The sequence below is a fragment of the Salmo salar genome, chromosome ssa09 (assembly GCF_905237065.1).
Source record: "Salmo salar chromosome ssa09, Ssal_v3.1, whole genome shotgun sequence".
NCBI lineage: Eukaryota > Metazoa > Chordata > Actinopteri > Salmoniformes > Salmonidae > Salmo > Salmo salar.
The window spans coordinates 46,007,320-46,033,907 of NC_059450.1; the positions used below are offsets into that span (position 1 = coordinate 46,007,320).

Below are 26,588 nucleotides of genomic sequence, written 5' to 3' on the forward strand. Positions count from 1 at the left end.
GGTGAGCAGCCTGAAGCAGCAGCTCCTAGAGGCCCGCGCCCAGGCTGCCGCACTGGAGGAGCGGCTCCTAGAGGCCCGCGCCCAGGCTGCCGCCCTGGAGGAGCGGCTCCTAGAGGCCCGCGCCCAGGCTGCCGCCCTGGAGGAGCGGCTCCTAGAGGCCCGCGCCCAGGCTGCCGCCCTGGAGGAGCGGCTCCTAGAGGCCCGCGCCCAGGCTGCCGCCCTGGAGGAGCGGCTCCTAGAGGCCCGCGCCCAGGCTGCCGCCCTGGAGGAGCGGCTCCTAGAGGCCCGCGCCCAGGCTGCCGCCCTGGAGGAGCGGCTCCCTAGAGGCCCGCGCCCAGGCTGCCGCCCTGGAGGAGCGGCTCCTAGAGGCCCGCGCCCAGGCTGCCGCCCTGGAGGAGCGGCTCCTAGAGGCCCGCGCCCAGGCTGCCGCCCTGGAGGAGCAGCTGAAGGGCCTGGAGGCCCAACAGTCGAACGCTGAGCTGGGCCTGGACACAGAGATGCAGGAGCTAAGGAAACTACATGCTGTGGAACTCAACAAGCTGGACGAGGAGCACAAAGAGATCCTTTTGACCAGGATGGAAGAAGAGCGGGGGAAGCTACAGGAGGAGAGGGCGGAGGTGGAGATGAGGCTGTTAAAGGAGTGGGAGAGGGAAAAGCTGGAGTTAAAGCAGAGCCACGAGGAGACAGTGAAGGCTAGGATAGAGGAGGTGAGTGTCAGGTTCCAAGCGGAGCGAGAGGAGCTGGAGATGAGACTCATGGAGGAGTGGGAGAGCGAGAAGACTCAGTTGAACAAGCAGAGTAACGAGTCGCTGCAGACCATGTTAGAGGAGGCGACGTTACGACTAGTCAAGGAGCAGCAGAACAGGGAGGCCAGGCTCACTGAGCAGTGGGAGCTGGAACGAGCTCGGCTTCAGGAGTGTCATGAGGTGGCTCTCCTCACCAGGTTAGCCGAGGAGCGCCTGAATCAGCAGGAGGAAACTGAGAGGAGGCTGAGGGAGGACTGGGACAGGGAGAGACTCCAGCTGGAGGGGGACTATGAGGGGATGTTTCAGGAGCGGCTGCAGGAGGAGAGGCAGAGCCTAAAGGAGGCCCACAGACAGGCCGTGCAGGAACTGAGTGCCAAACACCATGAGGAGAGAGAACAGCTCAGCGGTCTACTGGATAAACTGCGGGACAACATCGCTGAGAAGAGGTAAGACTGTCTTACTGTAATTGAATCAGCTTATGAACAATTTCCTTTGTTACATTGTTTAAGGTTTATGTCCCAGCATTGACTATTTGTCCATTAAAAACCTGTAAAAAGCTTAAAAAAAATGTAAAAAGGTCATTATCAGCTTCCATTCAGTCAGCTTATCAAGCCGCTTCGCCAGGCTATATATACTGCTCAAAAAAATAAAGGGAACACTTAAACAACACAATGTAACTCCAAGTCAATCACACTTCTGTGAAATCAAACTGTCCACTTAGGAAGCAACACTGATTGACAATAAATTTCACATGCTGTTGTGCAAATGGAACAGACAACAGGTGGAAATTATAGGCAATTAGCAAGACACCCCCAATAAAGGAGTGGCTCTGCAGGTGGTAACCACAGACCACTTCTCAGTTCCTATGCTTCCTGGGTGATGTTTTGGTCACTTATGGATGCTGGCGGTGCTTTCACTCTAGTGGTAGCATGAGACGGAGTCTACAACCCACACAAATGGCTCAGGTAGTGCAGCTCATCCAGGATGGCACATCAATGCGAGCTGTGGCAAGAAGGTTTGCTGTGTCTGTCAGCGTAGTGTCCAGAGCATGGAGGCGCTACCAGGAGACGGGCCAGTACATCAGGAGACGTGGAGGAGGCCGTAGGAGGGCAACAACCCAGCAGCAGGACCGCTACCTCCGCCTTTGTGCAAGGAGGAGCACTGCCAGAGCCCTGCAAAATGACCTCCAGCAGGCCACAAATGTGCATGTGTCTGCTCAAACGGTCAGAAACAGACTCCATGAGGGTGGTATGAGGGCCCGACGTCCACAGGTGGGGGTTGTGCTTACAGCCCAACACCGTGCAAGATGTTTTGCATTTGCCAGAGAACACCAAGATTGGCAAATTCGCCACTGGCGCCCTGTGCTCTTCACAGATGAAAGCAGGTTCACACTGAGCACGTGACAGACGTGACAGAGTCTGGAGACGCCGTGGAGAACGTTCTGCTGCCTGCAACATCCTCCAGCATGACCGGTTTGGCGGTGGGTCAGTCATGGTGTGGGGTGGCATTTTTTGGGGGGGCCGCACAGCCCTCCATGTGCTCGCCAGAGGTAGCCTGACTGCCATTAGGTACCGAGATGAGATCCTCAGACCCCTTGTGAGACCATATGCTGGTGCGGTTGGCCCTGGGTTCCTCCTAATGCAAGCCAATGCTAGACCTCATGTGGCTGGAGTGTGTCAGCAGTTCCTGCAAGAGGAAGGCATTGATGCTATGGACTGGCCCGCCCATTCCCCAGACCTGAATCCAATTGAGCACATCTGGGACATCATGTCTCGCTCCATCCACCAACGCCACGTTGCACCACAGACTGTCCAGGAGTTGGCGGATACTTTAGTCCAGGTCTGGGAGGAGATCCCTCAGGAGACCATCCGCCACCTCATCAGGAGCATGTCCAGGCATTGTAGGGAGGTCATACAGGCACGTGGAGGCCACACACACTACTGAGCCTCATTTTGACTTGTTTTAAGGACATTACATCAAAGTTGGATCAGCCTGTAGTGTGGTTTTCCACTTTAATTTGGAGTGTGACTCCATATCCAGACCTCCATGGGTTGATAAATTGGATTTCCATTGATTATTTTTGGTGTGATTTTGTTGTCAGCACATTCAACTATGTAAAGAAAAAAGTATTTAATAAGATTATTTCTTTCATTCAGATCTAGGATGTGTTGTTTAAGTGTTCCCTTTATTTTTTTGAGCAGTGTATATAAAAATCATTAAGGTAGTTGGTAATATCAGTAGATTTTGTAATGAAAGATGGTGCTGAGTTTGCCTTTTTTTCCCAAAATTTCCTTTAAGCTCCACAGCTTTTTACTAGCATTATTTATCTGTTTCATTGTACAGATCTGCTGTTCCTGACTTTGTTTTCCTCTGTTGGCTGTAGGTGTGAGGCGGGTCGTCTAGTAGAGGAGAACCTTTTACTCAGACAGAAGATCTCAACGCTGAAGGATGAGGACCTGAGAGACAGCCAGGAAGAGATGCTGTAAGAAAACTCATGTTCATGTACATCAGTGTTTCCTGCTCCTGGGGACCATTATTTTTTTATACCCTAGCAATCTTCCCTGGTCTAGTGGAGGTTAAACGCAAGTAAATGCAGGTTACTCAGCCTTTTGCTGAAAAATGCATTTAAAGTATAGGGAGCACAACTTTCTTCACTGTAACTGCAGATCAGACTTTATCCACCTCATATTTTTGTTATTTTTTTTATTTTTTTTTTATACCTCTCTAGGGGGTGTGGGACGGTAGCGTCTCACCTGGCCAACATCCAGTGAAATTGCAGAGCACCAAATTCAAAAACAGAAATACTTATGTGGTGGCTAATTTCTGCATTACCAAATGAGGAGAGTTACAAACACACCAGTCCGAGTTAACTACATCTTTAATAATTAAGATACTTTTGCAAAAGCACTTTGACCTTCAACGATTCACCATTTCTAATGACCCGTTAAGAGTCAACACAATGGCTACTGAGATATTTTATAGCAAATATCCACCCCCCTTTGACATGACAAACCACATATCTTAGGAACAGTTCACAAAGGGACCTTGTACTTTAGAAAGGAGTATCCACAGCCAGATAGCATTCGCTATAAATTATTGTTCAGTTTGGTCCCTAATGACGAGGTTCTAATCTCGTCCCTGGTACTTCATAGAACAAAAACACCATTTCATCCAATGGCATAAATCAATTGTCAACTCTAGATACTCCCATCTCAAGTAAACCCCCTCTTGACTCCACTCCTGGACAAGCTCACTGAGGGGAGTGACTTGCGCACAGACATTGTGGAGACATAATTGGTTCCCCATTAATCACGCCATCCCTTCACATGGTTTAAGAATAGGTAAAGACACATTCACATATGAAGACAATATCATTCTGTCCTCCTCTCTTGCTGATATTCTGCATAGCAACAGAGACATGTAAAAAACAAGTGTGACCTCTCCCCTCTCTGGGCCCCAAGTGACTCAGCCCCAGCTAAGGGAAACGTGCAACTGAAAGACACCAGAGTCCAAAGCATATTATACTAATAAAACATCTTAATTATCAATGTTACCCAACTAATTCTGATTCATCCACCACACTCATTATAAAAATTCATGAAACATACAAGTGTTCTACATCAGTTTAAAGATTAACTTCTTGTTAATCCAACCACGGTGTCAGATTTCAAAAAGACTTTACGGTGAAAGCAAACCATGCGATTATCTGAGAACAGCGCCCAGCAGACAAATCATTACAAACAGTTACCAGCCAAGTAGAGGAGTTACACAAGTCAGAAATGGTGATTAAAATCTATCACTTTGATGATCATAGTTGGGTTGCACTCACAAGACTCCCATTTACTCAATAAATGTTTGTTTTGTTCGCTAAAGTCCCTCTTTATATCCAAAAACCTCCGTTTTGTTTGTGCGTTTTGTTCAGTAATCCACAGGCTCAAAGGCAGTCAAAACAGCCAGACACAAAATCCGAAAAGTATCAGTAAAGTTCGTAGAAACATGTCAAACGATGTTTATAATCAATCCTCAGGTTGTTTTTAGTCACAATAATCAATATTTCAACTGGACAAAAACTTTGTCAATATAAAAGGAAAACAAGAAAAGTGCGCTCTCGGTCGTGCGCATGAAAAACCTCTGGGACACTGCAGGTCCAAGACACTCCCTCATTTTTCAGAATACAAGCCTGAAACAATTTCTAAAGACTGATGACATCTAGTGGAAGCCATAGGAAGTGCAATTTGAATCCTAAGTCAATGGAATCCATGTAGGCAGTCAATGGAAAACTACAAACATAAAAAATCCCACTTCCTGGATGAATTTCTCAGGTTTTTGCCTGCCATATCAGTTCTGTTATACTCAGACATTATTTTAACAGTTTTAGAAACTTTGGAGTTTTTTTTTTCTATCCAAATCTACTAATTATATGCATATCCTAGCTTCTGGGCCTGAGTAGCAGGTAGTTTACTTTTGGGCACGCTTTTCATCCGGAGGTGAAAATAGTGCCCCCTACCCTAGTGAGATTAACCACTACATCTGTGCTAGCACTTACACACCTGATTTAACTAATCAGCTTATCAAGCCTTTGATTAGGGGAATGAACAGGTGTGTTAGTGCTAGGACAAAAACTCAAATGTGTACCACTAAGTCCCCAGTACCAGGACTAAGGAACACTGATGTAGAGTATCGAAGCCCGTAATATGGTACAACTGTATTTTTCATTTCATTGGGTCGTTGAACTTGAACTTTTCTTCGCCCCCTATCTTAGCTTCAAACTGGAGCATTTCAGGAAGGAGAAGATTTCTGCGCAAAAGAAGACGGAGAGTTTCAAGAGACAGGTAGGACGAGAGTCAACCAACTGACTTTATCAGCGATATTAATGTTACCCTTTGACTTGGTTCTAGGGGCTGTGCATTGCACTTAAGACCATGGTTCCTTTGTGCTAACACGGGCAATACATGGCAACTCTAATAAATCTAGATCGGTGTCAGAAAAGGTGTCATTTTTCTCTATATAGTGAACTACTTTTGAGCAGGGAATAGGGTGCAGGCACTGGTTACAAAGTAGGGTATTGTATAGGACGTAGGTAAAAAGTAGTGCACTATATAGGGAATGGGGTGCAGGCCCTGGTTACAAAGTAGTGCACTATATAGGGTTCCATTTGGGATGACCGCTAAATCTGCATCCTCCCCCCCCCCCCGTAGATCTCAGTGCTTCGTCTCCGCAGTCAGCAGCTGGAGGATGAGAACGAGCAGCTGTCGGAGAAGAACGCCCAGAACGCAGCAGGAGTGGAGGGGTTGAGCCAACAGCTGGGTGAACTGCTCAGACAGAGTGAGAGACAGGAAGCTGTCAGAGACCAGCAACGTACTGTACCGGGGGATGAGAGGATGAAGGTAAATGAGGACACAGTTGTTTTTAAAGGGATGGTTCAGGATTTTGGCAGTGAAGCCCTTATCTACTTCCCAGAGTCAGGTTAAGTCATGGCCAACCCAGTTCCAGGATAAAGGGACTAAGGGTACAGTTGAAATTGGTGAGGGGCACAATTTTGGGGGGGGTTATTGCATTGGTATTATGTTGAATTCTGCTTATATCACACTATACCACAATAAACAAAGTTAAAATGCCGAGGCCATTGAGTGCTTTTGAAATGATAGTTTGGTGTCAATCTGTATCAGCACAATGGACAGCGCCCTACACACAAAGCAAGGCCATTTTGGTCATGAATATAGGCTGCAAGATGGGATGTTTGTAATAGTTGAATTACCCTATGTGAATGCAGCCGTACACCATAATAATAATGCTTGTTTGAACTAAATAGGCTATGGCTAATAACACGTAATGCTTTTTACAGCTAAGCTAAGACGCTAACTAAACTCTGTTGTGATGAGGCAGAGTTGAGTGAAGCAGTTTTCAACGGTTAACTTGACCCCGCCCTTTTTATAAATCAAATATTACAGGCGGAAGCCTATCACGTTATTCACTTAGCGTACCACAGATGAGAAGCGTGTTTTCTTTTTTTTCTTGCTTTTTATGGAAACCCAAAGAAGTCATACCTACCCTCCCTAGTGGCTTTCCATAGCCCCCCCCCCTCCCCCTACATGTCCATGGTGCTGACACAGCGGAGATAGGTTGACACAGACTGTGCACCAACCTATCGTATTTTATATTGGGACATAAAACTCAAAGTTGAGGGGGCTCAAGTTTCAACTAGGGGGTGGGGCGGCTAAGCCCCCTCGTGGCGCCGGGGTCTGGCGCGTGAAGTGATAATGTTATGTCCTCTTTGAGTCCAGTATGAAAGAAGTTAGAAGTAGGTTAACAAGCAAATGCCTATCTAGAGTTAAAAAAAAAAATGGTACGAGTCCATCTCACTCTGGGCAAGTTGATAAAGGGCTTCATTGACAAAATCCCCAAACTATCTCTTTGAATCTTTTGATTGTAGTCACAACCTGTTTCTCAATTCATCTTCGCTCGATTCCTCTTCGTTTCTCTTCCTCAAAATTGCATTGGACAAGAAGATTGCATGTCCCTGCTCTCTGGTTTTCTTCTCCAGTGTGTTTTAAGTAGGAGATGAGGATGGAGAGGACTGGATAAATAGAGAAAAAGCCATTGGTGGTCCTAACGACTTGTTTTCCTGTATCAGATGGCAGTGTGCGTGTCTGCCCTGGAGGCGGAGCTGACCAACGCTGTGGAAGGGACTGTACTTCTAGAGGTGGGCAAGGCCCAGCTGGTGCTACAACTCAATACCCTCAGAGATAAGGTGAGATGTGAGCAGATTATAAACATTATGTAGTAAAAATCAAATAGAATCATCCTTAACTCACTTTTTTAAAAATTTGTATTAAACTTTTATTTATCCAGGTTAGTTTAGTATTTTGCAAGGGAGACCTGCAGAGACCTACTAGCAGTTTCTGTATATTATATACCGTATGTTACACATGGATGTAGGGGTTTAGATACATTATGGTTAAATTGGTTATATGGTACATACAACCCCATTCTTCTTCGCCTTGTCCATCTGTAGGTGGCTAAGATGGGGGCTGTAGAGTGCCAGCTCTCCCTCCTCCTGCAGGAACGCAAGGCTTTGGAAAAACAAACCCAGGGATTACGCAACCAGCTAGCCAAATCTCAGGAGAGGGTAAGGATACTCTGTTCAGTCGGGCAACCTTTTACACTGCCTGGTCAATAGTAGTACACTTTTATAGGGAATAGGGGGTGCCTTTTGGGACGTACCCTTGTCAACCACTTATGACACAGTAGTGATCTACAATTAAAATAGTTACCACTTTCATTCAATATCATCATCAATTATAATGGACGGTATGTTCTGTGTGTGTCAAGCCGAAGACACATTTCAACATTGCAAAGACAATTAAGTATTTCTAATTAATTATGCAACATTTGACAAATTCTATGACTCTTATTGATTTATGTGTTTAGTCAATATGCTTTGTAGTGTCAGTCAGTATTTATGTAAAGTTTCCAAGAAATCCTGGCTGGAGGATTCCTGAATCACAAGGGAATTATAAGGGAATCCGGACTCCTCCAACCAGGATTTCTGGAAAACCAGGGAATTTAAGGAAAGTTAGGGGAACTTTGTAACCCTATTCATGACCAAGGTGGTCTCTCTCAGACCCAGGTGTTGGAGGAAAGTCTTAAGTCTGTTAACCTCCAGAGCGGCTGTCTCAAGTCAGACCTCCGCGTGACACAGCAGGAGAAGGACACCCTCAAACAGGAAGTGATGTCACTGCACAAACAGCTGCAGAATTACAATGATAAGGTGAGGCCTACTATGATGACACGCTAATTGATTGGCTGGCTTCTGTTTGTTTGGTTAGTTGATTGGCTGGCTTCTGTTTGGTTGGTAAATTGATTGGCTGGCTTCTGTTTGGCTGGCTAGCTGGCTTCAGGTTGGTTGATTGGCTGGCTTCAGGTTGGTTGATTGGCTGGCTTCAGGTTGGTTGATTGGCTGGCTTCAGGTTGGTTGATTGGCTGGCTTCAGGTTGGTTGATTGGCTGGCTTCAGGTTGGTTGATTGGCTGGCTGGCTGGCTTCAGGTTGGTTGATTGGCTGGCTGGCTGGCTTCAGGTTGGTTGATTGGCTGGCTGGCTGGCTTCAGGTTGGTTGATTGGCTGGCTGGCTGGCTTCAGGTTGGTTGATTGGCTGGCTACAGGTTGGTTGATTGGCTGGCTGGCTGGCTTCAGGTTGGTTGATTGGCTGGCTGGCTGGCTTCAGGTTGGTTGATTGGCTGGCTTCAGGTTGGTTGATTGGCTGGCTTCAGGTTGGTTGATTGGCTGGCTGGCTGGCTTCAGGTTGGTTGATTGGCTGGCGTGGCTGGCTACAGGTTGGTTGATTGGCTGGCTGGCTGGCTACAGGTTGGTTGATTGGCTGGCTGGCTGGCTACAGGTTGGTTGATTGGCTGGCTACAGGTTGGTTGATTGGCTGGCTACAGGTTGGTTGATTGGCTGGCTACAGGTTGGTTGATTGGCTGGCTACAGGTTGGTTGATTGGCTGGCTACAGGTTGGTTGATTGGCTGGCTACAGGTTGGTTGATTGGCTGGCTGGCTGGCTACAGGTTGGTTGATTGGCTGGCTGGCTGGCTTGCTTGAGGTTGGTTGGGTAGTTGATTGGCTGGCTGGCTGGCTAGCTTGCTTGAGGTTGGTTGGTTGGGTAGTTGATTGGCTGGCTTGAGGTTGGTTGGTTGGGTAGTTGGCTGGCTTGAGGTTGGTTGGTTGGCTGGCTAGTTGGGTAGTTGGCTGGCTTCAGGTTGGTCAGTTCTAGTCATTATATTTCTCTAATTTCTTTTTTATTTATTTCACCTTTATTTAACCAGGTAGGCAAGTTGAGAACAAGTTCTCATTTACAATTGCGACCTGGTCAAGATAAAGCAAAGCAGTTCGACAACATACAAAAACACAGACTGGTTGTTAGGTTGGTATAGAAATATTAAAACGGGCATCCAGTCAAATTGCTGTGGTCTGAGCAGCTTTGTCCCTTATAGTATATTTCTATGGGTCAGATAATGCTCAGTCTCTCAGCTGATTTGTTATTGTGACATCTGATGGGTTTTCCTGAATCAGAACCAGGTTCTGGAGATGGCCCTGCACTCCAGTGGATACCAGAGCCAGCATAAGAAGCTGTACCAGGATGAGCTGGCCAGGCTGGTGGAACAGGAGCAGCAGCAGCTGAGGCAGGAGAACGAGAGGCTGACCATGGAGCTCCACCACACCAGGGACAAGGTGAGATTACGGATGGATGGATGGATGGATGGATGGATGATGGATGGATGGGACAGACTCATTCATCCATTCGACAAAATATAAAAAATCATATCTGACTTAATGTCTCAAGATCTTTTAAGTTTGAGGTTTAGAGGACAGCGGTACACCCTGCATATGAGAATACCTCTATCAAACCCTGTATCATCTCCTCACAGCTGGAGGCAGCCATCTTAACCGTGAAGCAGCAGAAACAGCAGGGCCAGTCCAGCGTGGGGAAGACTGTAGAACAGGAGAAGACTGCTCTGAAGAGAGAGCTGGACATGATACATCAGGAGCTACTCTCTGCTCAGAAAAAGGTCATCTAACAGGAGGATCTACTCTTACACCTGCTCTGATTGGTTGGCTAGCTAGCGTTAGCTGATTGATTGGTTGAGTTACACTTTCCCTGTACATCAATAATATCAACCTGTGTAGAAAAGGAAAGCTTACCTCCACATATAATTCACAAGAAACTTGTATTTCTGAAGCAGTCAGCTTTTGACATTGTCTGTTATACAGGATCTTTCCTTGTTATCTGATGGTCTTGTGTGCCCGGCGTGATGGTGTGGTTTGCAGGTGTGTGAGGTTCAGCGAGAGCTGGAGAGTCTACGTCAGGAGAATGAGGGGCTGAAGATCCAACAGGTCCCACTACAGGCCTGGCTTCTGGAGGTCAGTTCTCTGCCAACCTTCCCTAACTTCCCCCTCTTGTACTCTGGACTTTAATCTACCTGTCAAACACCTGTCCTCTTTTTAATGTCACCTTTCTCCCTATTCCTTACTCGTCTGTAATTTCCTATATAAATAGGAACGTACATCTTCTTCAACGAGGACTATCCTTAAGCTGTGCGCCAGAAGAGGAAAGAACTTAGCCCAGCCATAAAAGCTGCCAGAGTGCGTGGAGACACTGCTTATATCCGCTATGACAGGATCATTGTCCTCCCTCCCAGAAGCCTGGAAGGGATGAGAGAGAGCCAAGCCTATGGCTTCAACCCTACAGCACACACACCAACTGTTTAATGTACTTTTTTTCCCCTCTTGCTTTGTCTGCTCTTTTCCATTTTGTCCGTCTCTGATAAGCTACCCAGGAAAGGGCTGAAAATAACCCAATTTAATATATGTCCCCTTAGAAATAAGGTTCATGAAATCAATAACTTGCCAACATTCGATAGCGTTTATACAGTTCCTTCGGAAAGTATTCAGACCCCTTCCCCTTTTTCCACATTTTGTTACGTCACAGCATTATTCCGAAATGGATTAAATACAACAATCTACACACAATACCCCATAATGACAAAGTAAAAACAGGTTTTTAGACATACCTTATTTACATAAGTATTCAGGCCCTTTGCTATGAGACTGGAAATTGAGCCCCGGTGAATCCTGTTTCCATTGGTCATCCTTGATGTTTCTACAACTTGATTGGAGTTCATCTGTGGTAAATTTAATTTGTTTCGGCATGATTTGGAAAGGATGAGGTCTATATAAGGTCCCACAGTTGACAGTGCATGTCAGAGCAAAAACGAAGCCACGAGGAAGAAGGAATTGTCCGTAGAGCTCTGTGGAAGGCCACCAAAAACATTATGCATCATTGAAGGTCCCCAAGAACACAGTGGCCTCCATTATTCTTTAAATGGAAGAAGTTTGGAACCACAGACTCTTCCTAGAGCTGGCCGGCCGGTCAAACTGAGTAATCTGGGGAGAAGGGCCTTGGTCAGGGAGGTGACCAAGAACCCAATGGTCACTCTGACAGAGCTCCAGAGTTCCTCTGTGGAGATGGGAGAACCTTCCAGAACGACACCCATCACTGCAGGACTCAACCAATCAGGCCTTTTTGGTGGAGTGGCCAGCCGGAAGCCACTCCTCAGTAAAAGGCATACGACGGTTCGCTTGGAGTTTGCCAAAAGCCACCTAAAGGGCTCTCAGACCATGAGAAAAGTACAGAGATCCTTGATGAAAACCTGCTCAGGACCTCAGACTGGGGCGATGGTTCACCTTCCAACAGGACAACAACCCTAAGAACACAGCGAAGACAACGCAGGAGTGGCTTCGGGACAAGTCTCTGGATGTCCTTGAGTGGCCCAGCCAGAGGCCGGACTTGAACCCAATCGAACATCTCTGGAGAAACCTGAAAATAGCTGTGCAGCAACACTCCCCATCCAACCTGACAGAGCTTCAGAGGATCTGCAGAGAAGAATGGAAGAAACTCCACAAATACAGGTGTGCCAAGCTTGTAGCGTCATACCAAAGAAGACTCGAGGCTGTAATCGCTGCCAAAGGTGCTTTAACAAAGTACTGAGTAAAGGGTCTGAATACTTATGTAATATTTTAGTTTAAATGTAAATGTGATCTTTAAATAAAATATATACGTTTTGAATACATTTCTAAACCTGTTTTTGTGAAGTTAGGGAGAGGTGGAAAATCTATTGTTATCGATCAATAATGACAAACCTCCTGGCATTGACAACGTCGATGGAAAGCTACTGAGGATGTTAGCTGACTATAGCTACTCCTATCTGTCATATTTTTTTATATTAGCCTAGAGTAAAGTCTTTGTCCTCAGGCCTGGAGGGAAGCCAAGGTAATTCCACTACCCAAGAGTGGTAAAGTGGCCTTTACTGGTTCTAATAGCAGACCTGTCAGCTCTTAGCAAACGGTTGGAAAAAATTGTTTGACCTAATACAATGCTATTTCTCTGTAAACAATTCAAAACAGACGTTCAGCATGCTTATAGAGAAGGGCACTCAACATGTACTGCACTGACACAAATGACTAAATGTATATACACTGCTCAAAAAAATAAAGGGAACGTTTAGAAGTGTGATTGACTTGGAGTTAAACACAATGTGTGAAATCAAACTGTCCACTTAGGAAGCAACACTGATTGACAATACATTTCACATGCTGTTGTGCAAATGGAATAGACAACAGGTGGAAATTATAGGCAATTAGCAAGACTCCCCCAATAAAGGAGTGGTTCTGCAGGTGGGGACCACAGACCACTTCTTAGTTCCTATGCTTCCTGGCTGATGTCTTGGTCACTTTTGAATGCTGGCGGTGCTTTCACTCTAGTGGTAGCATGAGACGGAGTCTACAACCCAAACAAGTGGCTCAGGTAGTGCAGCTCATCCAGGATGGCACATCAATGCGAGCTGTGGCAAGAAGGTTTGCTGTGTCTGTCAGCGTAGTGTCCAGAGCATGGAGGCGCTACCAGGAGACAGGCCAGTACATCAGGAGACGTGGAGGAGGCCGTAGAAGGGCAACAACCCAGCAGCAGGACCGCTACCTCCGCCTTTGTGCAAGGAGGAGCAGGAGAAGCACTGCCAGAGCCCTGCAAAATGACCTCCAGCAGGCCACAAATGTGCATGTGTCTGCTCAAACGGTCAGAAACAGACTCCATGAAGGTGGTATGAGGGCCCGACGTACACAGGTGGGGGTTGTGCTTACAGCCCAACACCGTGCAGGACGTTTGGCATTTGCCAGAGAACACCAAGATTGGCAAATTCGCCACTGGCGCCCTGTGCTCTTCACAGATGAAAGCAGGTTCACACTGAGCACGTGACAGACGTGACAGAGTCTGGAGACGCCGTGGAGAACGTTCTGCTGCCTGCAACATCCTCCAGCATGACCGGTTTGGCGGTGGGTCAGTCATGGTGTTGGATGGCATTTCTTTGGGGGGCCGCACAGCCCTCCATGTGCTCGCCAGAGGTAGCCTGACTGCCATTAGGTACCGAGATGAGATCTTCAGACCCCTTGTGAGACCATATGCTGGTGCGGTTGGCCCTGGGTTCCTCCTAATGCAAGCCAATGCTAGACTTCATGTGGCTGGAGTGTGTCAGCAGTTCCTGAAAGAGGAAGGCATTGATGCTATGGACTGGCCCGCCCGTTCCCCAGACCTGAATCCAATTGAGCACATCTGGGACATCATGTCTCGCTCCATCCACCAACGCCACGTTGCACAGCAGACTGTCCGGGAGTTGGCGGATGCTTTAGTCCAGGTCTGGGAGGAGATCCCTCAGGAGACCATCCACCACCTCATCAGGAGCATGCCCAGGCATTGTAGGGAGGTTATACATGCACGTGGAGGCCACACACACTACTGAGCCTCATTTTGACTTGTTTTAAGGACGTTACATCAAAGTTGGATCAGCCTGTAGTGTGGTTTTCCACTTTAATTTTGAGTGTGACTCCAAATCCAGACCTCCATGGGTTGATAAATTGGATTTCCATTGATTATTTTTGTGTGATTTTGTTGTCAGCACATTCAACTATGTAAAGAACAAAGTATTTAATAAGATTATTTCCTTCATTAAGATCTAGGATGTGTTGTTTAAGTGTACCCTTTTGTTTTTTTTGAGCAGTATATTATTAATGGGGTAGATTGTAGCTTCCATCAATGTAATTATCTGCATTTCCCATCCCCCATATATACAGTACCAGTCAAAAGTTTGTACACCTCCACATTCAAGGGTTTTTCTTTGTTTTTACTATTTTCTACATTGTAGAATAATAGTGAAGACATCAACTATGAAATAACACATATGGAATCATGTGAACAAAAGTGTTAAACAAATCAATATATTTGTTGTTTCTTCAAAGTAGCCACCCTTGGCCTTGATGACAGCTTTGCATGCTCTTGGCGTTCCCTCAATCGGCTTCATAAGGAATGCTTTTCCAAAAGTCTTCCCACATATGCTAGGCGCTGATTTTCCTTCACTCTGCGGTCCAACTCATCCCAAACCATCTCAATTGGGTTGAGGTCGGGTGATTTGTGGAGGCCAGGTCGTCTGATGCAGCACTCCATCACTCTCCTTCTTGGTCAAATAGCCCTTACACAGCCTGGAGGTGTGTTGGGTCATTGTCCTGTTGAAAAACAAGTGATAGATGGCTGGCGTATTGCTGCAGAATGCTGGTTAAGTATGCCTTGAATTCAAAATAAATCAGACAGTGTTGGGGTGCTTTGCTGGTGACACTATTACAACACCACCTCCTCCATGCTTCACAGTGGGAACCATGCATGCGGAGATCACCCGTTCACCTACTCTGCGTCTTACAAAGACACGGCGGTTTGAAACAATCTCACCTCATCAGACGACAAAGTACAGATTTCCACCAGCTCGTGTTTCTTGGCCCAAGCGAGTCTTTTCTTCTTATTCGTCTCTTTTAGTAGTGCTTTTTTGCAGCAATTCGACCATGAAGGCCTGATTCATGCAGTCTCCTCTGAACAGTTGATGTTGAGATGTGTATGTTACTTGAACTCTGAAACATTTATTTAGGCTGCAATTTCTGAGGCTGGTAACTCTGAGCCAAACCCTAACCCGGACGACACTGGGGCAATTGTGCGCCGCCCTATGGGACTACCAACCACGGCCGGTTGTGTTACAGCCTGGAATCGAACCAGGGTCTGTAGTGACGCCTCTAGCACTGAGATGCAATGCCTTAGACCGCTGCGCCACTTGGTAACCCAAGTGATGGACTGTCGTTCCTCTTTGCTTATTTGAGCGGTTCTTGCCAAAATATGGACTTGGTCTTTTACCAAATAGGGCTATCTTCTGTTTGCTACCCATACCTTGTCACCACACAATGGATTGGCTGAAACGCATTAAGAAGGAAAGAAATTCCACATTAACTTTTATTTCGATTTATTGCAATATATTTTTATGTTCCCCTAACCCTACCATCCCTCCCGTAGTTGGAGTAATTTAATCAACGACAACAACTCTTATACATATATATACATTTCACGGAAACATTTTTTTTTTATCTCATCCTTCAGCTACCCTCAACCCCTCCCATCTTATCTCTGAAGACCGTCCAGTTTTGATTTCTTTTTGCCATCTATTTGTAACTGTGCTGTTTCAAAATGACAAATTTGGTTGAAAGAAATTTGATAAGAAGATTGTGGCAGATGTACTGTTAGATTTCAGTACAACCTTTTTGTATTATTGACCATAACCTGTTGAAAACAACATGTGTTATGGCTTTTCAACCTCAGCTCTGAATCCACGATATGGCAATCTATCTAGTAGACCTCAGAGGATTTGTAAAAAGAAATTTATGGAAGCTTCTCTGTCACATGTAAAGTGTGGTACCGCAGGGCAGCTCTCTAGGCCCTCTACTCTTCTCTATTTTATTTTACCAATGACCTGCCACTGGCATTAAACAAAGCATGTGTGTCCATGTATGCTGGTGAATCAAATCAAAGTTTATTTGTCATATGCACCGAATACAACAGGTGAAATGCTTACTTACAGGCTCTAACCAATAGTGTGGGGAAAAACGTGTGTGTGTGTGTGTGGGGGTAAGTAAAGAAATAAAACAACAGTAAAAAGACATTTGAAAATAAGAGTAGCAAGGCTATATACAGACACCGGTTAGTCAGGCTGATTGAGGTAGTATGTACATATAGGTTTGGTTAAAGTGACTATGCATATATGAACAGAGAGTAGCAGTAGCGTAAAAAGAGGGGTTGGCGGGTGGTGGGACACAATGCAGATAGCCCGGTTAGCCAATGTGCTAACCACAGCTAATGAAGTCACTGAAACCCTTAACAAAGAGTTGCAGTCTGTTTTGGAATGAGAGGCCAGTAATAAAACTGGTCCTGAACATCTCTAAAACTAAGAGCATTTTATTTGGTACAAATCATTCCTTAAGTTCTAGACCTCAGCTGAATCTGGTAATGAATAATGTGGCTGTTGAACAAGTTGAGGAAAAACTGACAGCATCACTTGTTTTTATAAGAAACATTCATGTGTTGGAAATCCCAAATTGTTTGCATAGTCAACTTAATTACAGCACTGATGCACACTTACTCTACTAGACATGCCACCAGGGGTCTTTGCACAGTCCCCAGGTCAAGAACAAATTCAAGAAATGTACAGTATTATACAGCGACATGAGTGCATGGAACTCCCATCTTATATAGCGCAAGTAAACAGCAAACCTGGTTTCAAAAAACAAATAAAGCAACACCTCACAACACAATGCCTCTCCCCCATGCGCACACACTCCATGTTAATGTTTTTAAATGTATGTAAATTGGTAAGTCTTGTCTAATGTCTTTTCCGTTATGTGTCGGACCCAAATAAGACTAGTTGGTTGGCATCGGATAATGAGATCCTATCAAATCCTCCGTCTCTTTCCTAACTGTATCTCTCCTGTCTGTCACTCCTCTCTTTCTCCTGACTCTCTCATTATCTCATCTCCTAACATTCAGCCTTGTCTCTCTAGGCCCAGCTGGGTGGTCTGCTGCCCCCCTCCCCTCGCAGGATGCCTGGTGAGTGGCGAGGACAACACTGCGAGAACGACCACAACCCAGAGAACATACAGGTAGGAGAGATCAGGGCTACCCATCACTTCCTATTGCAGGCGAATCGCACCTCTAACTGGAAGTCAATCCTCAGATCTCCTTCTTGTTCTTTGAATCAATCAATGCAGCTGGCATATCTGGTGATCTACAATCTAGCACTTAGTATACAGTATCTTCACTCTTACTGTGTTCAACAGCTATTTACTGCTACTATCACACTTTATACACTGTCCATTCTACAGCTCTGCATCATATCCTGTTGATTATGGGAATACCTGACTCTTCTGATCTCCCTTTATTACACTCTGATGGGACCTGAACCACAAATACCTTGATTACATTATTATTATTATTATTATTATATGAACTGAACCACAGACACCTTGATTACATTTATTATTATAGGAACTGAACCACAGACACCTTGATTACATTTATTATTATAGGAACTGAACCACAGACACCTTGATTACATTTATTATTATAGGAACTGAACCACAGACACCTTACAAAATGTCCCTCCATTTTCACTTTGGGGATATAAATGTTTGAAAATAGAAGTAAGAATTGAAATGCCTTTTTTTGGGGGGGGGGGGGTTCTGTAGCTGGGACATTTTGTCCTGGTTTCATCACCACACCCACTGCCTTGCCATCTTCATGTTCTCTCACGTGTGTGTTTTGTAGTAGGGCTGACCCCATTTAGTCGACTGGTCGATTGTTTGGTCGATAGGCTGTTGGTCAACCCGAGATTCTTTAGCCGAGCAGTCGCAGTATATTTTCTGTTTTCATGGTGCACCAAACACCTGCCTGTTTCAGTGGAATAATCCATTATTGAGGCCACTGGGATGGCACAGTCCATCACCTGCCTGTCTCAGTGGAATAATCCATTACTGAGGCCACTGGGATGGCACAGTCCATCACCTGCCTGTCTCAGTGGAATAATCCATTACTGAGGCCACTGGGATGGCACAGTCCATCACCTGCCTGTCTCAGTGGAATAATCCATTACTGAGGCCACTGGGATGGCACAGTGCATCACTCTAAGAAATTGTAGATCGTGATATTATGTAAAAAAAATAATGGCCCAACGCTAATAAATATATTATTATTTTATAACAAATGTGCTTTCTCCCTCTCGCTGTCTGTGTTTCTGGAACATAATATTCAGTGCACTGTAAAATTGGCGCCTTTCCCTATGTTGCTATGTTAAGCAGCATGTTGGGATTGAGAACAATGCAGCAGAAACGAGGAAACAGCCCTTAGCTGAATTGTCTAAGAAAATTGAGGAAGAGGAAATCCCAATTTAATTTGGTCTAGAATCAATAGCCTAACATGCTGACCAGACTGCTCGCGCGTCTGCCATCGCACACATGTTAGTTTTGTCCACCCACACCAGACGAGGACACGCAAGTTGGAGTGTGGACCTCGATCACCCACGTGGGTATATGCTCTTAAAAACCAATGAGATGGTAGAGACAGGACTTGCAGCGCGTCAAGCGTAACAAATAGAACCAAGTTCTCTCTGGTACACTTATTTAGTGTTTACACTGTTCCAAATGGTCAGACTAAATATTGTAATCTAACAACAACTGTTTGGCACACAAATATTCACACAACACTTCCTCATATACCCTCTTTCTACTTGATCACACAACGCTTCCTCCTATACCCGCTTTTTACTGGATCACACAACGCTTCCTCCTATACCTGCTTTTTACTTGATCACACAACGCTTCCTCCTATACCCGCTTTTTACTTGATCACACAACGCTTCCTCCTATACCCGCTTTTTACTTGATCACACAACGCTTCCTCCTATACCCGCTTTTTACATGATCACACAACGCTTCCTCCTATACCCGCTTTTTACTTGATCACACAACGCTTCCTCACATACCCCCTTTCTACTTGCTCACCAGTAGTTTCCTAAACAAAGTCAAATGTCTTCCACAGATCTGACTTCCCCTCCGGAGCGTTCGCCGGTTTCGAGTTTATTTTTCACGTCATCCACATCCATTTTGCTGTCAAGTGTTCAGGTTTTGTTAATTTATTTATTGACGTATTTATGATAGGCTATAGGTCAGGCGTCGCATGCGATGCTTACATGTTTTGTGTAAAGAGCAAGTGTTGAGGGCATAGGGGACATTTTTTTCCCCCTTTAACAAATGAGGGATTTCAGTAACAGAACTTTTCAGTCAGTAAGAAACTAAATGGCTGTAATGATGTGGCAGCTTCAGCACGGACAGCGCAATAAACACTTACTGTGCTGTGGTGCCTTTTCTCTGCAGTAGGGAGGAGAGAGAGAGAGAGAGACAACGTGGTGCCTTTTCTCTGCAGTAGGGAGGAGAGAGAGAGAGACAACGTGGTGCCTTTTCTCTGCAGTAGGGAGGAGAGAGAGAGACAACGTGGTGCCTTTTCTCTGCAGTAGGGGAGAGGGAGAGAGGGAGGGAGGGAGGGGGAGAGAGAGACCTTTTCTCTGCAGTAGGGGAGAGGGAGGGAGGGGGAGAGAGACCTTTTCTCTGCAGTAGGGGAGAGGGAGAGAGAGAGGGAGGGAGGGGGAGAGAGACCTTTTCTCTGCAGTAGGGGAGAGGGAGGGAGGGGGAGAGAGACCTTTTCTCTGCAGTAGGGGAGAGGGAGGGAGGGGGAGAGAGACCTTTTCTCTGCAGTAGGGGAGAGGGAGAGAGGGAGGGAGGGGGAGAGAGACCTTTTCTCTGCAGTAGGGGAGAGGGAGGGAGGGGGAGAGAGACCTTTTCTCTGCAGTAGGGGAGAGGGAGGGAGGGGGAGAGAGAGACCTTTTCTCTGCAGTAGGGACTCGCTGTCATTTTTGTTACCAGTGTGACCATCGGGCTCTTGAGTCCATTTGTGTGATCAAACGGTGTGCTTAAAGTATCAGACAAGCTCAGTGCATATGTAGTTGATTTTATTCAAACATATAAGGTGTGTGTAAGTTTAAACATTTCGACCAATCGATTGGTCGTAAGAACAGGATGACCCTGATTATGATTTTGTCTGGGACAGCCGTAGTGTGTGGAGAGGGAACATTCTGGGGTTGGTTGTGTTTTCTCTAGATTCACCATGTCTGTCACTTTCTATTCTGGTGGGGGTTGGTGCTCAGATTGCACTGCTAAAGCCGAGCTAAGCGTTGAAGGTTTAAAGGACTCGAGGCCTGGATGGAGGGGTGAACCCTGGTGAAGTCTACCTGCCTTCTCTCTCCAGGATGCTGCGATGCCAGAACAGAGGGCCGCTCATGCGGACAGCTACCGGAGGATTGGTGGACTCTGACAGCAGCTTGGCAGTTTTAAACATCCCCTAGTTCAGTTTCCTAGCTTTCTGACTGTCCGCCATCACCTAACCCCACCTGATTCTCCGAGGCTCATCTCCCCTGAATTCCCCCTACCTGGCAGTTTCTAACTCCCTCCAAACCTGTCCTCACCTAACCCCAGCCCCACCTGATTCTCCAAGGCTCATCTCTCCTGAATTCCCCCTACCTGGCAGTTTCTAACTCCCTCCAAACCTGTCCTCACCTAACCCCAGCCCCACCTGATTCTCCAAGGCTCATCTCTCCTGAATTCCCCTTACCTGGCAGTTTCTAACTCCCTCCAAACCTGTCCTCACCTAACCCCAGCCCCACCCAATCCTCCAGGAATTCCCTGAATTTCCCCATATCCCACTTTCTTGAAGCACTGGAAGACGGAAACTTCTGGGAGCGTGTTCCTCTGCCTTCCGTCCTTATAGGAGATGACCAGGTACCTGAATAGGGTGTCAGAAACAGCTCATTGTAAGGGAATGTCTAATGAGTGTATGTATCCACTAGGTGGTAGAGTATGAGAGTAAAACAGGCTAGTCTTTTGTTATTTTCCTCAAATCAAAGTGCATTCTTCAGCTCTTAACTGTTGATTCAAACAAAGGTTCATGATATATGCTCTGATTGCAGTAGATTCCTAGTTTCAACAGAATGTATCATGCATATTGATATTTTTTTGCAGTTAACCCACAACATCAATATCAACCGATTTTTATTCATCTTTGTCACATAGGATTTTAATAACCTTTTGTTGGTGAACATGCTCACCTCTCACTACAGGTACGGTATATCTGAAAGTACTGTGGTTTATTGTAAACTGGACCAGTTCATTACCAACCGTATTGAACTCAAAAGGACCAACAACAGTTTTGATTTGTAAACAAATGTCCACATTTCTCATGATATTTATCAGAATGCTTTGACTCATGTTCTTCCATCACTTGTGTCATGTTGCTGTAGCAACCATGTTAGTATAGTCACTATGGTTCTTCAGGATCTTTGATAGTCCAGACTCAGAATAATAAAATCCAGGGTCTTTTAGATAATGTCAAACCACAGTTTTATTCTCTTTTGCTCTGTGTATTTCTGTTTCGTTCATTTTTCGTTCATTTTCCTCTCTGATTGTTCTGTTGAAACATCTTTGTTATTGTAAGAATATATTACCACATAGAAGACAATCAGTTTTCTACACCTATTTGCCAGCTATGAGCATTTTGCAGGTCATACTTAAGTGACAATGCCCAAGAAGCCGTAGTTTTTGAGGATATAATTGGCACGGGTGTTAGGCCCGAGAGGAAGTCAAGGGCCAGCAAACCGTGCCAATATATCCGCCAAACACCGGCTAAGATGGCATTATTTTTATACAACGGGTTACCAACATATTCAAATAATGATTGACATATTTTAATTAATGTTATTTTGATGAATTTATTCGTACCATTTCATCCTTCCATAAGATGTAGTCCCGAACCAAATCTAGGGTTGCTACCCAAACCGGCTGGTTATTCGTTCTATTGGTTCCGTTCCATTGCCAGAGACGCGACCCAGTCGTTCGTTCCATTGCCATACGGGAAGGAAACGTTCTTATCCCTTGCTCACGAGCCAGCCATCCAGCTACGGCTAATTTACAGTCACGTCAAACAGTGCAGACAGAATAACAACAGTAGATGCATTTGTTTGAGTTGACACTTACACGTTAATTACTACAGGACTGTTGGAGATTGAATTTAATATTGAAACAATGTTGCAAATGTCTGAGAGGCTGTAAGGTTTATGCAAATTTCCGCTGTTAAACTAAATGTTAGCCTAAAAGAAATTAGATGTCTAGAAGCTTTTTATTGTGGAGATTAAGTTAATAATTTCACTTCCTGTGCTGATGAGACAGTGGATTGCGCATTCAAATGGAACAGAGTAAATATTTTAACGTCATAGATTTAGCTGGTGGTAATTTGTGGAATAGACACCGGCTAGACTGCGCTTCCCTGTGGTTAAGTTGGTAGAGCATGGTGTTTGCAATGCCAGGGTTGTGGGTTCGATTCCCACGGGGGGCCAGTACAAAAAAAAACAAATGTATGCATTCACTACTGTAAGTCGCTCTGGATAAGAGCTTCTGCTAAATGACTAAAATGTAAATGTAACCAATCCGCATTAGACCCACCCGTTTAAAGCCAGACATGCAGTACCGTACTCCAAATGATTTACTTGTGTGATTTTTAAACCATACGTGTATTTATTTTTCTTTTCACTTTAAACATGCCAGATGGTGCATAAAGATGGTTAAACATGCCAGATGGTACATAAAGATGGTTAAACGTGCCAGATGGTACATAAAGATGGTTAAACGTGCCAGATGGTGCATAAAGATGGTTAAACGTGCCAGATGGTGCATAAAGATGGTTAAACGTGCCAGATGGTGCATAAAGATGGTTAAACGTGCCAGATGGTGCATAAAGATGGTTAAACGTGCCAGATGGTACATAAAGATGGTTAAACGTGCCAGATGGTACATAAAGATGGTTAAACGTGCCAGATGGTACATAAAGATGGTGCATAAAGATGGTGCATAAAGATGTTAAACATGCCAGATGGTACATAAAGATGGTTAAACATGCCAGAAGGAACATAAAGATGTTAAACATGCCAGATGGTACATAAAGATGGTTAAACATGCCAGATGATACGTAAAGATGGTTAAACATGCCAGATGGTACATAAAGATGATTAAACATCTCCATAACTCTTCTCCATCACCAGGATGAGAGGGTGATGATGATAATGATGAAGATGGAGGAACGTATGAGGGAGATCGAACTGTCGCTGCATAACGTCAAGCTGCTTCTCAAAGAGAAGGTCTCCCAACTGAAAGATCAGGTACACTTTAATCTATAGGCAAAATATATGATTTACTATTTACATTATAGTCATTTAGCAGACTTTTATCCAAAATAACTTAAAGGCGCAATTAAGGCCTTGCTCAAGGCCACGTCAACAGATTTTTCACCTAGTCTGCTCTGAACCAGCATCCTTTCTGTTACTGGCCCACAATTTTTCTGTTACTGGTCCAACACTCTTAACCTGCTGCCCCTGTTAAAGCCCTCAGTCAGTGGTCTCTTTACAATGTTATCTCAGGATCTGTTATCACTTTTTCTATATTGGTTTTTACTGAGTGAGGTTGCCTAGCAATTATTTGGACTTGGATAATGTCACATGAGAGTTGTTTATTGAGCCCTCTTACAAGTTGTTACAAAAGAAAAGAAATGTATGGAATCGATGCAGTGTAAATGTATCATGACACGGTATCAAGGTTAGACACTTAGTGACAGTTGCTGTTGTAAAAAGGGCTTTATAAAATAAATGTGGTTGGTTGGTTGATGGGTCATGTTCTCACTCTGTTCTGTCTCCAGCACCATAAGAACGGTAAAGCTGATTTGTTGATCAAGGACCTGTATGTGGAGAACGCCCAGCTGCTGAAGGCCTTGGAGATGACCGAGCAGAGACAGAAAGTAGCAGAGAAGAAGAACTATCTACTGGAAGAGAAGATCTCCAGCCTCAACAAGATAGTCAGAGACCTGAGTCCCTCACGCCTACCCACAATGCCCTACCATTTTACCTGTTCCTAACACTCCACCTGAGCTCCTCACCCCTACCTCCCGTACCCTACCACTTGACCGGTTCCTAAGACTATACCTCACCTGAGCCCCTACACCCAGTCCCCTCACCCCTACACCTAGTTGCCTACCCCAAGTTCCCTACCACTTGACCCTTTCTTATAATATTATACATTACATTTGTAGAGCGCTTTTCATAAATCCCAAAGCTCTTTACAGAGAAACCATTCAAAGAAAAAAAGCTTTAATGAAAGGACTAAAGACATTAGGTGAGAAATTAAGATACTTTATTAATTCAACCGTTTAAAAAAAAAAAAAAAAACAAGCACACACAAAATTGGAAAAAGCCATACATGAGTTAAATCATGGAGGAAAACACACAGTCTGGGACTTATTTCCATTGCGGTCCTCTTGAAACAAGATGGCTAGTCAAGATCCATCACGGTTGAACACAGTATTACAGCGAGATATAAAAACAAAGAAGAACAACATCTATCTCATCATACACAAGACACACAGAATATTAAAGGAGGCGACAAGGACGGAACAATAAAACTTGAAACGTGACACCAACAGACAACACAACATAGATGGCATAAAGTGAAAGACAGTTTGAAGAAGGGTTTTAGGTGTTTCTTTGGGACTGCAAGGAGTCTTTGATCATTTGACCGGAGTGAACCTGAAGACTGTTTGGGGCTGAGGAGTTAACTGAGTTATTGGGGACCAGAGCCATTGAGGGTTTTTGAAGACTAACAGGAGGGTTTTGAAGTTGGTTTTGAATTGGGTGGGTAGCCAGTGGAGGCTAGAATGGGGGTGATGTGGGCAGATCCCCAGGTTCCTGTGCGGCACTGTTCTGCACAATCTGCATCCTGTGGATGCTTTTTGAGGGGGAGACCATCAAGGAGGGCATGCAGTCATTGAGTCGGTAGGTGGCGAGGTAGTTAACCAGCAGGTCTGGAGAGAACAGGTGATGTTTCTCAGGTGAAATAATTATTTTTTTTGCAGACCTATTTTTATTTTTTTATTGTCGGAGAAAGTGAGGGGTCCAGTAACACACCAAGGTTGGAGACTGAGGAGGACAGTAGGACGGAGTGGCCGCCAAAGACTACACTCTACCTGAGCCTACCTATGCCCTACCTGAGCCCACCTGTGCCCTACCCCCAGTCCCCTAGCATTTCACTACACTCGCAATAACATCTGCTAACCATGTGTATGTGACCAATAACATCTGCTAACCATGTGTATGTGACCAATAACATCTGCTAACCATGTGTATGTGACCAATAAAATTTGATTTGATTTATTACCCATCAACTGGTCCTAATGTAGCAGCCAGGTGCTAGACAGGGATGGAACTTGATCGTTACACTGACATTCCACCTGAGCCCCTACCCCCAGTCCTTTACCACTTTACCTGTTCCTAATGTAGCAGGTGTGAGCTGAACATGGATGGAACCATCTATGTCATTGGACGGAACTACAGCATTACACTACCATTCCACCTAGTGGCATACCCAAGCCCCAATACTTGTACATTACAGCGTTATCGTCTACCCTGAGCGGTATACTACAAAGAAGGATCAATGAGTTAGCCATCTAACTTTGATTAGCAACCAGAAATAACTTGATTTTTATGGTTGATTGCAAAAGCTAATTCTAGAAATGTATTTTTTTTGTTTGTTAAATAAATGAGACCATGCCCATTTCAAGCTTATCGTTATTACAAAAATAAAACGTTATATCAGAATATTTAGGCACATTAGCAATCTAACACTTTGATCCTGCTTTGTAGTGTACCCCTCTGGTCCTGTTCTCTCCAGTCCAACACCAGTCCACCACCAGCACTTGTTTTACCACTGTCAGTAAAGTATTACACCAGCTTCTTCTTCATTTAAAGTATGAAAACATTGCAGATGTTTTTATTTTAATTATGACATTTAGAAACGTTTCAACGTGTTTTTTTAATTTTTATAGAGAAACTAGTGCTTACATAGCAGATGACATTCCATGCGTATCAAAATAATTTTTCATTTAATCTCCAGGTTTTGGAGCATTTTATTAATTCTCATCATACTAGCTACATGACAGCTCTGAGGGTTATTCAGACGTTCACTTATTGTTAGTTATTTACAAATTGACACATTGTACTGTATGTCCCACATGTCACATACCTACCTTTTTAGAATACAGTACCTTTTTGTTTTAAGGTTTTCATTCATCTTTCTTTTTTACTATGATACTAAACCACTGTACCAGAGAACATTCCTGATAATGAATGACTAAATGACAGCCCATTCTCATATGGGATGTGAGGATATTTGTAGGTATGAAATGAAATGTATGTATTCACTACTGTAAGTTGCTCTGGATAAGA

The 26,588-nt window shown here is 44.7% G+C and overlaps 2 protein-coding genes across 3 annotated transcripts in view; both read left to right on the top strand.

The window, feature by feature from the left end:
* Nucleotides 1-478, top strand: part of LOC106611458 (ninein) — a 38,835-nt gene extending 38,357 nt beyond the window's left edge. For both annotated transcript variants that reach the window (XM_014211670.2, XM_014211669.2), the window contains exon 17: nucleotides 2-478. In XM_014211670.2, coding sequence (XP_014067145.2) covers nucleotides 2-478 — 477 coding nt within the window. The remainder of the gene's footprint in view (nucleotide 1) is intronic.
* Nucleotides 298-26,420, top strand: LOC123723807 (ninein). The gene is made up of 13 exons (XM_045723720.1): nucleotides 298-1,192; nucleotides 3,130-3,228; nucleotides 5,509-5,578; nucleotides 5,945-6,133; nucleotides 7,381-7,497; nucleotides 7,762-7,875; nucleotides 8,371-8,517; nucleotides 9,817-9,975; nucleotides 10,173-10,313; nucleotides 10,573-10,665; nucleotides 17,224-17,322; nucleotides 23,361-23,477; nucleotides 24,011-26,420. The coding sequence occupies exons 1-13, from the start codon at nucleotides 498-500 to the stop codon at nucleotides 24,224-24,226; spliced, it is 2,256 nt and encodes a 751-aa protein (XP_045579676.1). The 5' UTR covers nucleotides 298-497; the 3' UTR covers nucleotides 24,227-26,420.
* Nucleotides 26,421-26,588: the final 168 nt, after the last annotated feature.